Source organism: Sapajus apella, unplaced genomic scaffold, assembly GCF_009761245.1.
Source record: "Sapajus apella isolate SASKATOON/1434 unplaced genomic scaffold, GSC_monkey_1.0 scaffold18, whole genome shotgun sequence".
NCBI lineage: Eukaryota > Metazoa > Chordata > Mammalia > Primates > Cebidae > Sapajus > Sapajus apella.
In genome coordinates, this window is record NW_022436958.1 from 21,896,115 (window position 1) to 21,909,595 (window position 13,481).

The window sequence follows — 13,481 nt, forward strand, 5'->3', positions numbered from 1 at the left end:
TTGAGACGGAGTTTCGCTCTTGTTACCCAGGCTGGAGTGCAATAGCGCGATCTCGGCTCACCGCAACCTCCGCCTCCCGGGTTCAGGCAATTCTCCTGCCTCAGCCTCCTGAGTAGCTGGGATTACAGGCACGCGCCACCACGCCCAGCTGATTTTTTTGTATTTTTAGTAGAGACGGGGTTTCACCATTTTGACCAGGATGGTCTCGATCTCTTGACCTCGTGATCCACCCGCCTCGGCCTCCCAAAGTGCTGGGATTACAGGCGTGAGCCACCGCGCCTGGCCCCTTAAAGATCATTTCTAAAGAAATAAATAGTATTCACATCTATAGAGATTTTTGATGACATGTTGTCAGGCTTCCAAAAAAAATTATACATCAATGATATATAAAAACGTCCATTTCTCCCAGACCATTTCAAACTCTGGAAACGTACATGTTTTACCATTTTATAGGCAAAAATCTGAGTATTTTAATTTTTGTTGCTTTAATGAGTAGAGAAGCTTTTATAAGTTTCTTAGTCATTTGCATTTAGAATTACCTTCCAGAGTTCCACAGACTGCCCCACCATGAACATCTATTCATTCTCCTCCCAGCATCTATACCATATACTCTGCAACCTCACCTGGTAGAGTAGCATATGAACCACCTGTGCTCATTCCTCCACTTGTGTGCTAAATCTCAACTCTCCTTACAACTCCAAGACATCATTCAGCAATTCCTGTCTCGCCTGCATCGTCAGAGTTTATCCTTTACTAGATTACTCTTACGAGCATCAAACACACTGCTACTTCTCCTACTTGAAACAAAACAAAAACAAAAGACCGAAAAAAAAAAAAAAAGCAAATAACTACATAAAAGCCTGGCCCTACTTCCCTGCTCTCCTTTGCGTAAAAACTTCTCAAAATAGTTATCTATACACATCGTCTTCAATTCCTTTCTTATCCATTCAAATCTATACCATCAGGCATTTGCTTCCACTTCTTCAATTAAAATGGAACCTTCAACTAAAGCCACCAACAACCCCTATTAAAGCCAACAGTCAATTATCAATATATTTTACTTATCAGCAGCATGTATTCAATGGACTGACTGGTTCCTCTTCACTTGCCTTCCAGGACACTACACTCTCTTGGTTTTCATGTCTCATAGACTTTTCTTAGTGTCCTTTGTTGGCTCTTCCTCTTGTCCCTAACATTGTAATGTTGGCAGGCCTAAGGGATCAGTCTTTGATTTTCTCCTTTCTCTCTTTACTCACTACTTTAGTGATCACACTCAGTCTCATGCTAATGACTCATATCCATGTAACTCCAGTCAAGATCTCTTTCGTGAATCCCAAACCCATATTGTGTGCATCCACACAATCTCTACATGGATACCTACTGGTATCACAACTTCATTGTGTCCAAATCTCAACCCTTGATTTTCTCCAAAGCCAAAGCTTGCTTCACATATAGTCTTCCCGTCTAAGTTGATGGCAACTCCATCCTTCTAGTTGCTCAGTCCACAAAAAGCAACTATTTGGAACTATTCTTGTTGCTCTCTTTTTCTTACATGGCTCATTGAATCTGTCAACAGATGCTATTGGCTCTGCCTTTAAAATATATCGAAGAGCTGACCTGGATTCCTTTAACTCTCTTAGTGTCCAATATTTTCTTGCACTTCTACCCCCGGCCCCACAGCTTATCTTAAACACAGTAACTGCCAAAGTGATTCTGCTAAAACATAAGTCTGATTTTCCCACTCTGCTCACTTGTGCACAACACCTTCCAACAGCTTCTCATATCACACAGAGCAAAAGTGGAAGTTTTAAAAACGGCTACAAGGCTCTAAATGTCCTGTCCCACACCCATACCTCTAGGACCCCACCTTTTACTACTCTCCAGATCTGTCACTCTGTTCCTGCCACACTGGCCTCTTGCCAGGCTTACTCCCACCTCGGTAAACACTGGCTGGAATACTTTTACCCAAATATCTGCAGACTAGTTCTCCCAACCCCATCCTAACTTTTATGTCACTTTCTCAACCAGCCCTACCCCAAACATCTATTTAAAATTACAGTCTGCCCCCTCCAATCCCCAATACCTTCTACCTCTCTTACTTTGTATTTTTGCATAGCACTTATCACCTTCTAACACTACTGTATATAATTCACTTGTGTGCTATGTTTACAGTTTTCAGTGTGCTTCTATTTCATGAGTACAGGAATTTTTGTATATTTTATGCCAATAGATGCTGCAAATATTTGTTGAAAATATGAAGAATCAGTCAGTCATATCTTCATCTCCTTTGCTCCACTTTCCTTTTGGCTGTTCACCACTCAATTAATTTGCAAAATGTCTTCATGTATTACGGATTTTAATCTTTTGTACCTGATATGTTGCCAACATTTTCCTGTCTGTTATTTTTTACTCTTGTCAAATTTTTCCTTTAAAAATTATTTTAGAATAGAAACAATATTCATATGGTTCAAAATTCAAAAGGTTTAATGAAAGAGGATACAATGAAAATTCTTTCTCACACCTACTCCTCCAGGCATCTGGTTCCCCTCCCTCAAGCTGAATGTTATCAACTTTTGGGTATTGTTTGACATGTAAAAGCAAATTTATAAATACATATATAGGTTTACTTTTTACTGTTTTACACAATGTAGACTGTACATTGCTTTAATTGCTTAACTATATACCTCACCTTAACCCTTACATATTGTTCCATGTCGGTTAATGTAAATTTTCACCTTTTTATTTGCAGAATAATGTATTGTATGAATGTACAATAATCTGTAAAAATAGTTCCTATTAAGGGTTTTGCTCAATCTTTCACTACTGCAATGAATAACTGTAAAAACAAATCGGTGTATACATATTCAAGTATATTTGTATGATATAATATTGAGATTTGGAGGCTGTCAGGACAAAGGACATGTGCTTTGTGATTTGGCAAGTCCTGCTGATCTGCTCTACAGAAAAGTTTCCTCAGTTTCAACTCCCTTTAGCAGAATATAAAATACCTATTTCCCCACACTCTTGCCATATCTGTTAGATTTAGTTGCAGATGATAAAAACTACTCAAGCTCTTTAAGCAAAAAGGAGCTTATGACTAGATATTATATGACTTACCCAATAATTCCTCTGTCATGATTATGAAAGGCCCCACCTACCAGCTCAGGACGCTATAATTTCAGAATATGATCACATGAGCAAAATGAATGCCTCACTCCTTGCCTGTTTTCCATTTTACTCAATTCTGAATCCAAATTCCTTCAAAGATTTCAGATTATCTGAGCCCAAATCACATCTATTGACCTATCTATTCATGACAACATGCTACAGTTTATAAAATGCTTAATATAAGATAGCAATAGTTCTCCCTCATTATTGCTTCTTTTCCCCAGAATTCTCCTAGGTATTCTTTTTTAATGTAAATTCAAATAATCCTGTGAATACTTTTTTGAGATCACATTAAATTTATAGACTGAGGAAAATATATCTATAATTATTAAATCTTCTATTCTGAGACTAAAATATGGCTTTAAGTTTTATGTCCTTCAGGAACATTTAGAATTTTTTTTCCTATAGCACAGATTTTTTTACATTTCTTATTAAATTAATTCCCAAATATTCTATTTTTTTATTGCTATTACAAACTGTTTGTTCCTTTCATGAGATCTAGATGGCCATTGTTTATATATATATGAAAATTTGGGTTCTATTTATAATAAATTTATACCCAGCCATCTTACTAAATTATCTTGTTTCTATAGGCTTTTTCCATTGTTTGCATGAGTTTTTCCTGTAAAAACTCACTATCTGCAAATAAGATAATTTTATCTACATCTATATTTTATAACTCTAATATCTTTGTCTTATCTAATTGTGTTTCCTAGTATTTCCAAAATAACATTAAATAATGGTGGTGTTTACAGACTTGTCACTAATAAAAATACTTCTCTTGTTTTCCTATCAAGTTTTTAGAAGTTTATATAGTTTATTATAGCAAAAAGTATTCATCTATTATATTTACATTTTTAAAGAATAAATTTTAGTTTTTTAATAGCATTTCAGTGTTCAGGAGGATAAGCCATAATAGATATCTTTACATTAACTATTTTAAGATGCTGGAATCATGAAATTGAATATTTTATTTATAATTTTTGTATTAATAGATACAAGTGAGATTGGGCCACAGTTTTTGTATGTGTGCAATATTTTTCAAGATTTTCTATCAATGTTATACTTGCTTCATAAAGATAACTTAGAAGTTTCCCTCCTTTTACTATGCTCTGAAACAGTTACATAGCAATGAAATTTTAATTTTTTTCTGTCTCTGTTTAAATTAATAAACTTTATATTCTTAGCACAGTTTTAGAGTCACACCAAATTAAGAAGAAAGTATACAGAGTTCCCATTTATCCTCAGCTCCCGTGAAAAATAAAACCTCTTCCACTAACAGTAATCCTTGCCAGAGAGTACATTTGTCATAATCAATGAATCTACAATGACACATTATTACCCAAAGTCCATAGTTTATATTAGGATTCACTCTTGGTGCCGTATATCCTATGAGTTTTGACAAACATGTAATGACATTTATCTACCATTGTAGTATTGCACAGAACAGTTCTATTGTCCTAACACTACACTGCGCTCTGCCTACTCATTTTATCGCTCCCTTCTAACCCCTGGCAACACTAATTTTTTTACTGAATCCATAATGTTGCCTTTTCCAGAATGCCATACTGTTGGAATAATATACTATGTGGCTTTTTCAGATTGGCTTCTTTCACAGTTACATGCATTTAAATTTCCTGCATGTCTTTTCATGGCTTGCTAGCTCTTTTCTTTTTAGCATTGAATAAAATTTCATTGTCTGTATGTACCACAGTTTATTTATCCATTCACCTCCCAAAGAACATCTTGGTCACTTCCAAGTTTTAGCAATTATGAATAAATCTACTATAAACATCCATTTGCAGGTTTTTGTGTTGACATATATTTTTGATTCATTTGGGTAAATACCAAGAAGCATGATTGCTGGATTGTATGGTAGAAGTATATTTAGTTTTATAAGAAACTGCCAAACTGACTTCCAAAGTGGCCGTACCATTTTGAATTCTCACCAGCAATGAAGAAGAGGTCCTGTTGCTCTACATATTTGTCAGCATTTGGTGTTGTCAGTGTTCTGGATTTTGGCCATTCTAATAAGTGTGTGTGGGTATCTTGTCTTAATTTGCATTCTCTAGTGGCACATAATGTGGACCATCTTTTCATGTACTTATATGCCATCTGTATATCTTTTTTGGTGAGGTGTCTTCAGGATTTTGCCCGTATTTTAATCAGGTTGTTTGTTTGTTTCCTTATTGTTGAGTTTTAAAAGTAATTTGTGTTTTTTGGACAACAGTCTTTTATCAGATGTGTCTTTTGCAATATTTTCTCTCATCCTGCAGCTTTTCTTCTCATTTTCTTGACATTGTCTCTTGCAGAGCATAAGTTTGTCATTTTAATGAGTTCAGCTTATCAATTATTTCATTTATGGATCATGCTTTTGGTCTCAAAAGTCATTGTCATACCCACGACTATCTAGGTTTTCTCCTATGTTATCTTCTAAGAGTTTTACAGTTTTATGCTTGACATTTAGTCCTATACATTTTGAGTTAGTTTTTGTGAGAGGTGTCTAGATTCTTTTTTTTTTTTTTTGAATATGCGTGTCTAGTTGTTCCAGTAACATTTGTTGAAAAGACTATTTTTGCTTCATTGTATTGCCTCTGTTCCTTTGTCAAACATCACACCTATGTGGATCTATTTCTTGGTTCTTCATTCTATTCTGTGGATCTGCTTGGCTATTCTCTGGTCATACCACGCAGTCTTGATTACTGTAAGTCTTAAAGTTAGGGAGTATCAGTCCTCCAACTTTGCTCTTCTCTTTCAATATTGATCTGGCTATATGGGTTTTTCATCTTTCCACATAAACTTTAGAGTCAGCTAGCTAGTCTATATCCAAAAATCTATTTGCTGGGATTTTGACTGCCATTGCCCTGAATGCATAGATCAAGTTGGTTCCTTTCATCCTCCTGCTGCCAGAAGCACAAGGGAATTTTTCTCAGATATTTATAATGAGGACTTACTATAGCTCCTGGAGTAAAACTCACAAAAATGTGGAGCATCTCCTATGACTGGGTCTTCCTGGAGTTTTTAACTACCAGAGTTGTCCACACTGAGCCTCTAGCAGTTTATCAATTACAGTTCAGGGATTCTTAGCTCATTACTGGTTCCTACAGAGGTTTCTGCTCATGGGTTTCTGTTCCAGTAAGTTGTAATTCTTTGTATCTTCCTGTCTCTCCAATTTTGGGGGCGGCACTTTGCGCTGTGGTCTCACTCATCTGATAGAACAAAGAAGAGCTGTTCATTTTTTAGTTTGTTCAGCTTTTTATTTGTTGTTAGAGGCTAGTGACAACTATATTTCTATGTGCTAGACTGGAAACCAAAAGCCTCTATTTACTAGAGTTAAAACTTCTCTGAGAAACTATCATGCTAGATTTTTTTAAATGTTTATGTAATTGTATTTATTTAAACTTTTCCTTTATGAGTTTCACTGAAAATAGGCTTTGAATTGTCTTCTGCATTTCAAGATTACTTAATTTTTATCTCATTCTTTTATGACTTTATTTCTTCATATCTTAATGCATCTGGAGTTAGTTGTGTCAAATAGAATGAAGAGATCTAACCTTATCTTAAAATTGCCTGTTATCTAATGCTATCTCTTAAATAATCCAATATTCCCCAGTTTTGAAATTTGCCTTTATACTAAATTAAATCATATTTTTCTGTTTTATTTCTATTTTATTCTACTGATCTGCTACATACTCCATAGTCACATAGAACTTTAACTTATTTTGATTTTAAAATACGTATTTATATTTGGCTGTGCAAGTCCCATCCCTCAACCACTAATCTTCATTTTTAAAGTTTGGTTGATTTTACAAGCTTAATCTTCCTAATAAATTAGAATATTTTAAATAATTCTTCGGATTAATTCCATGAGTTATGGATATTTTGAAGCCAGATCAACTATTGTGTCGAATTAGGGATGTTTTTAGTTGCAAACAACTAAAAATTCAAGTCACGCTGGTTTAAGATAATAATTGGACTAATGGCCCTTAAAACTCCAGCAGTGAGGTGGACTTCCTATGCCATTCAAATAAGGCACCAGCTCAGTTTCTCCAGGACTCCCCGTCTCTGCCCTGTCTTCAAGGGCTGTCTTCCTTTGGTCACCAGATGACTGCCAGCAGCAACCTCAGCCATGCAGAAGAAAAGATAACTGCTTCTCACAAGCACCTAACAAAAGTCCTGAGCTTTGCTCAGGGAAGCCTATGCTAACCCTACCCATTCTTCAAAGTTCACAGTGAATTTTACTTCTTCTATCAATCCTCCTAAATTATTTTATCCTCAATGTTTCTTTCCTCTGCAGAAATATTAGCATGTGCATTAGTCTGTTCTGATGCTGCTAATAAAGACATACCCAAGACTGGGTAATTTTTAAAAGAAAGAGGTTTAATTAACTCATAGTTACACATGGCTGGGGAGGCCTCGCGCTATTATGGCAGAAGGCAAAGGAGAAGCAAAGTCACATCTTACATGGTTTCAAGCAAGAACATTTGTGCAGGGGAACTCCCATTTATAAAACCATCAGATCTCAAGACTTAATCACTACCACGAGGACAGTAGGGAAATTGCCCCCATGATTGACTTTTCTCCACCTGGCCCCAGCCTTGACACGTGGGGATTATTACAATTCAAGGTGAGATTTGGGTGGGGACACAGCCAAACCATATCAGCATGTGATGCATATTCATCTAATCCTCTCCTGAGGATTAGACATCCCTGAGCTAGTCACTGTGACCTGGGGGAATAAGATCGCACTGACTGGTACGTACTCCCAATCACTGCCTATCTTTGGATCTAGAGATGGAATCATTTCACACCAAACCAGTGAGCTACTACAAAACAGGAAGAATTAGAATAAATACTGGGACTAACCATAATGCCCACTGCCTTTAACCCAATGAAACCCTTTCATAACTAAAAATGTCCCCTGGATATTTCAACTTTCTTACAGCATAGCAGTGTATAACTGTCTATGTACACACTCCCACATACATGAACACAACCTATGTGAACCCAATAATTAGAACAAAGAGGGCAAAAGGCCATATCACAGTAGTAGAGATACTGGTAAACTAGAAGTACAAATAATATTATAATTTGTTGTCCTAGGTAGATCAGCATCTTTTATGTCCTACTGCTCACAAGCCATGGACTACTGAGAGTCGCAACCTCTGTATTTATTTAAAATAGCTCTTTTATTCTTTCTTATGAAAGACCCAACTCCTGAAACTTCAGTTTTTATTGATGCTTCATTATTTTCTGCCAGCATATTTATAAAATATTTTCTTTAGTTGACATTTGCATGTTATTTTTATTTGGTCAGGGTAAATGTATACATGTTTCTTTCCCCAAATATTTCTAGCTTTCTCAGAGGCAAAGCCATATACTAAACTAATCTGTCTGTTGAACCCCCTACCAGGGAGCTTGCATTGACTACTGAATATTAAAGTTTATTCAATAAATATTCATCGAGTAAAACACATCATCAACTGTGTAAAATGTATTTTGGATAATTATAGGTGGCAACCAGACTATTAAACTATAATTTATGAACTTTATCTTCCTCCAAAGTAGATTCCTATTGTTCCCATAACATGCCTTGCCTTCATTGTTTTTCCCTTCAAATTCAACTCACTTGAACAATCGTTTATTTAGAAGATGCTAAGGATACAAATATAACTACTAAATTACTTTGTCCTCAAGGGGTTTACAGTCTAGTCATTTAATCTCCCTTCTTAGAATGCCCTGCCTACCCCCTTCTGCCTATGCTAAGCATACCCCTTCTTCAAAGTCCACAGTGAATTTTACTTCCTCCATCAAGCCTTCCTAAGCTATTTTATCCTCAATATTTCTTCCTTCTGCAGAATTCTTAGTATGTGATGTATATTCATCTAATCCTCCACTTAGTCTTCAGTAATTTCAGTGTAGCTGTGAATCCCAACTGTTTCTGAGTCACACAGGGTTACATTATGAAAAAGCAGCAATTGAAATTAGATTTAAAAGAAAGAAGAAAATGGGCTGTGAAGAATAGGTCTTACTGGAAGGAAGCCATTTCAGACTTCCTTGCCATTTGCTAAGGCAAACTCCTCCCTGTCAGGCAGTTGCTAATCTAGAAACATCATGATTTCAGTCAGCTTTCTCAGGGGGACAAGGTATCATTTGGGAGAGGAGGTCCTGGGCCAGCCAACGTGCTTTAAATGAATAGGATCAGATTCACCTTCTTCACAGCTGCAGTTAATCAGCCTGATTATAATGCCCTCTCCACTATCAAACAAACAAATCCTCTTTCTTGATGAGTTCTAAAATCTCTTTAATAAGATTGGGACGGGGAGTGGAGGGAGAATGTTCATTTAACAATTGGAGACTTAACTGTAGTGCATGGTTGCATCAGTACCTCACTATGACTGACTTCCAGTTAACATAATTAATCCATCATCAAGTGTACATTACATGTTATTAATTTATTTCTCAGCTTTATTGCAAGATAGGAGGGAAGAAAGGAGAGAGATGGGGAAGGAAAGGCTCTCAGGAGACAAAAAGGTGTGTGATGGGGAGAAGCTAACCTCAGGAAAAGGGCTCCAACTTCACCTAGGATTGGGTCTATTCACTGACAAGTGTGCTGAGACAAATAGAAGCTGCAAATGAAGAGTCTGCATCAGGAAGCTCCCTAAGCAATAACTCTACTTGGTATAATTTAAGGCTTTTTTCCCCCTGGTATTTATTTCTTACTAGTAGTAGTTTCATACAGAGGAGCTGCAGTTAACAGGCAATTCATAAGAAATATAAACATTTGTCATATTCATTTTCTTCCATTCCAAAGTTATAAACCTTTTATTTTAATTTACTATAAACGTGCCCCTTCAGTATTTTTCTTTTAAAATATACATTCTTTGGGGAAAATATTGAGGTCAATATCATAGCACACAAAGCTGTTTCTCTACAAAATGTCCCCTAGAAACCTTATACACACTATAAGGTAGACTGCTGATCAAGTTCAGAGTGGTGTATCTGGATTTGTCTTCTAAGTGAATTTTAATGTAGAAGACGCTAGAGAAGATGACCACTGCTAAACTGAATTTTACATCACTGAACATTATATTTGCCATGCAGACGTGGATAATCATTCTTGGGAGAAAACTAGAAGTGTATTTCCTAAAAATGAAATTTAACACGTGGAAAAAATTATTTTAAAATTTAGAAAATATATTGTGTTTATCATAGGATAAAATTACAGTCAATTACAAGTAACATAATTCTATGGGTACATTTTCCATTGTATCAATTACTGCAGAGTAGCTTAATATCTTGAAATGAAAAGTTGTGGTTACTGAAAATTCATATTTGAAAACTATTTCTTACCTGTGTAGTGAAGAGCTCAATAAGAGAGATATTTTCATCATGTTTTAACCTTATAATAATCTTAAGAGCTATTATGTCAAGAATTTTTTTTTAAAACTAAAACCCTCTCCATTCAGCAAATAGTCAATCTAAACATTTATTGATTGTATTCTAACTACAGAGTAATTATACAGTAAATCAGAAGTATAGTGACCCCAAACAAAAATAAAAAGTTAGTGTCAAAAGTCTACACAGGACTCAGTTAGTTTTATCTTATCACCTGTATATGTCTTCCAATTGCAAATCAAAGTGTTGAAGCTTCTTTTGATATTTCTGTGTAAACTTAAAGAACTCACTAAGGATTGCTGATTTCAAATCAGGGTATGGGCATTCCAAGCTTTCTAATTCAATGGGCAGTTCACTAAGCCGGTTAGCCTTTTCTTCCAAAGAATGATGTAGTATCTGAAAAAAGGTATACGATTACTTATTTAACATAAATAACAAATTGATAAACACATAAATTACTAGCCACATCACACTTGCCTTTATAGTCCAGTCTGAAAGATCATTTTCTATTCTCTGTTGCTCCAGACTAAGTCTTTCAAAGGCAGCTTTCAATTGTTTCTTCACAAAGTCAACCTACAGGACATTTGGAACAAGTAGCATGCAAATTATTGCAATTCATTCAATTCTTATAAAGACACAAGAATTATTCTCAAAAGCCAATCAGTGATTAAGTTTAAAGACCTGTGGAAGAAAGTTAAAGAGATGCCAGTCAGGTAGGCAGTGCTCATCAGACAAATGAGCTGCAATGAGGTTCCCAGACATCCCAAAAGTAAGCTCAGAAAGTACAGTGCAGTCACAGCCACTCTGCAGCCACATTTTTATTTTCTCTGTGGTAATGCAGAGAACTTACTAGATGTCTCTGCTCCAATCACCCCTTCCTTCTCTTGCACCCTTGCCTCTAATCACCATCTGGGCATACATTTCTATTTTTTTTTATTATTTATAAAAGCAATATAACAACATTACAGAGTAACTGAAAAATTTACCACCACCTAAATTTTTATCAAACCTAGCACACCTATACTCAAGAAGCTTATGCTCAATTGAGGGGAAGCAGTTGACAAACTAATAAAGATATGTGGGAAGGGGTCAGGAGCAGGAAGGCAATGTCAAAAAGGGTGGTATAATAGGGAGTGACTGTGGCTTCTAAGCACAGGACTCTCAGAGAAGAGGACATTTAAGCCAAGATCTAAATGGCAAAAAGTGGCATCAATGGGACAGAGGAAATGACCAGTACAGGAATGGGCCTGGCATGTAGGAGAAACAGAAAGAAGGCCAGCCTGGGTGGTAACTGAGCTTTTATGGGAAAGGGAGATTGTCAGTTAGGAGATGTGATTGAAGAAGCAAAAAGTGGGCTAGGTGGATAGAAGGACTTAGGTACTCACAGGAGCTCCTGGGAAATTTCAGCAGCAGGATGACTTAATCCCCTTGCACTGGGGTAAGATCCCAGGATGCAATGGGAGGAGAGGCAAGAATGAAAGCTGGGAAGCCAGTTATGAGGCCACTGGAACATTCCAGGCAAGAAATGAGGGTGCCTGGACAGAGTTCAGGCATGTGTTTAAAATATTTAGTGGACAGAATTAGCTGATCTATTTAAATATCAATTACATATTAATATGATTTAATACACAAATTGCACATGTTTGTTTCTTATCTCAAACTCTTCTACTTGGGACAAAAATGAAATATTACATTATCGAAAATAAAGGTAACATACTAACCTCTTCCAATACTTTCATGGAGTTAAACTCAATATGTGGGTGTGAATGCTGCAAAGTGTGATGCTGTCTGTATTTTAGATCTGCTCTCAGCTGCTGAACAGGATTTATCACATTTTTAAGATATGTGTGCCATTGCTCTGATAGCTCTTGCTCTACGGTGAAACAAAATTGAATCAGAGGAACACATTATTATTATTTTAAGTATCTCCAAGAACAGATCCTTAGAGTGCAGACTTATTTGGGGATTCCTTTAGAAAAAAACAAATGGCAGCTAATATTAAAAGAACATGAAGTGAGTGGCCCATTCTCATTCTTCAAAATAAGACTCCCCTTTAATTATGGGATCAAAAAATCTTACCAAAATGTGTAAGGTCACAAAGACATTCATTTCCAATGTTCTCTTCATTGAGAAGGGATTTTATTTCAGATTCCATTTTACATCTGAAATAGATGTGAGCTCAATAAATGTTATGATCATGAACATACATCTAGGTTTTAAAAAAATAACCAAAGAGATATTTAATCTAATGTGGCTTTGTCATCCGTTCATTTATTTAAACCATGTACTGTACTAAATTCTTAACATGGCTTGGGTCCTTGCTAGACACTGAGTTAGATACATAGGCTCAGGCAGAAGAAACAGCGGGAGCAAAGGCCAGCTCACAGCAGGTGCTGGCAGAGCATGTGGAGAATGCATTGGGAAGCACTGAAGGACAGCAAGCTGACCTCACCTCCTCAGATGCGGGTTTCAGAAAGATTCCCAATGCAGCAAGATAGATCAGAAGGAGATGTGAGCAATAGAGATGGAAGATGAAGGAGAAGGGGTCAGACAAACCTGGAACAATAAGGAGATAATTTTAAAAGTTCAGAAATGATGAGACCCTGAATTACGGAGATGGAAGTAAAATTATATTTTATTTTTAATACGCTAATTAGAGCAACAGATCTTCATGAGCTTATAAATATGTACACATTTTTTTGTATGTACATATGTATATTTTTTATGGAGTCTCGCTTGGTCACTCAGGCTGGAGTGCAGTGGCACAATCTTGGTTCACTGCAACCTCTGTCTCTGGTGTTCAAGTGATTCTCATCCCTAAGCCTCCTAAGTAGGTGGAACTACAGGCATGCACCACCACACCTAGCTTGTGTGTGTGTGTGTGTGTGTGTGTGTGTGTGTGTGTGTGTGTGTGT

The 13,481-nt window shown here is 36.3% G+C and overlaps 1 protein-coding gene across 5 annotated transcripts in view; it reads right to left on the bottom strand.

Moving 5' to 3' along the window:
* Positions 1 to 13,481, bottom strand: part of CCDC148 (coiled-coil domain containing 148) — a 204,631-nt gene that overhangs the window by 162,632 nt on the left and 28,518 nt on the right. For 3 of the 5 annotated variants that reach the window (XM_032286471.1, XM_032286469.1, XM_032286470.1), the window contains exons 5-8: positions 12,646 to 12,728; positions 12,288 to 12,439; positions 11,044 to 11,139; positions 10,781 to 10,962 (exon numbers count right to left, since the gene is read on the bottom strand). In XM_032286471.1, coding sequence (XP_032142362.1) covers positions 10,781 to 10,962; positions 11,044 to 11,139; positions 12,288 to 12,439; positions 12,646 to 12,728 — 513 coding nt within the window. Of the gene's footprint in view, positions 1 to 10,780; positions 10,963 to 11,043; positions 11,140 to 12,287; positions 12,440 to 12,645; positions 12,729 to 13,018; positions 13,228 to 13,481 lie in introns of those variants that run through there. The other 2 variants (XM_032286472.1, XM_032286473.1) reach the window with 2 other exon arrangements.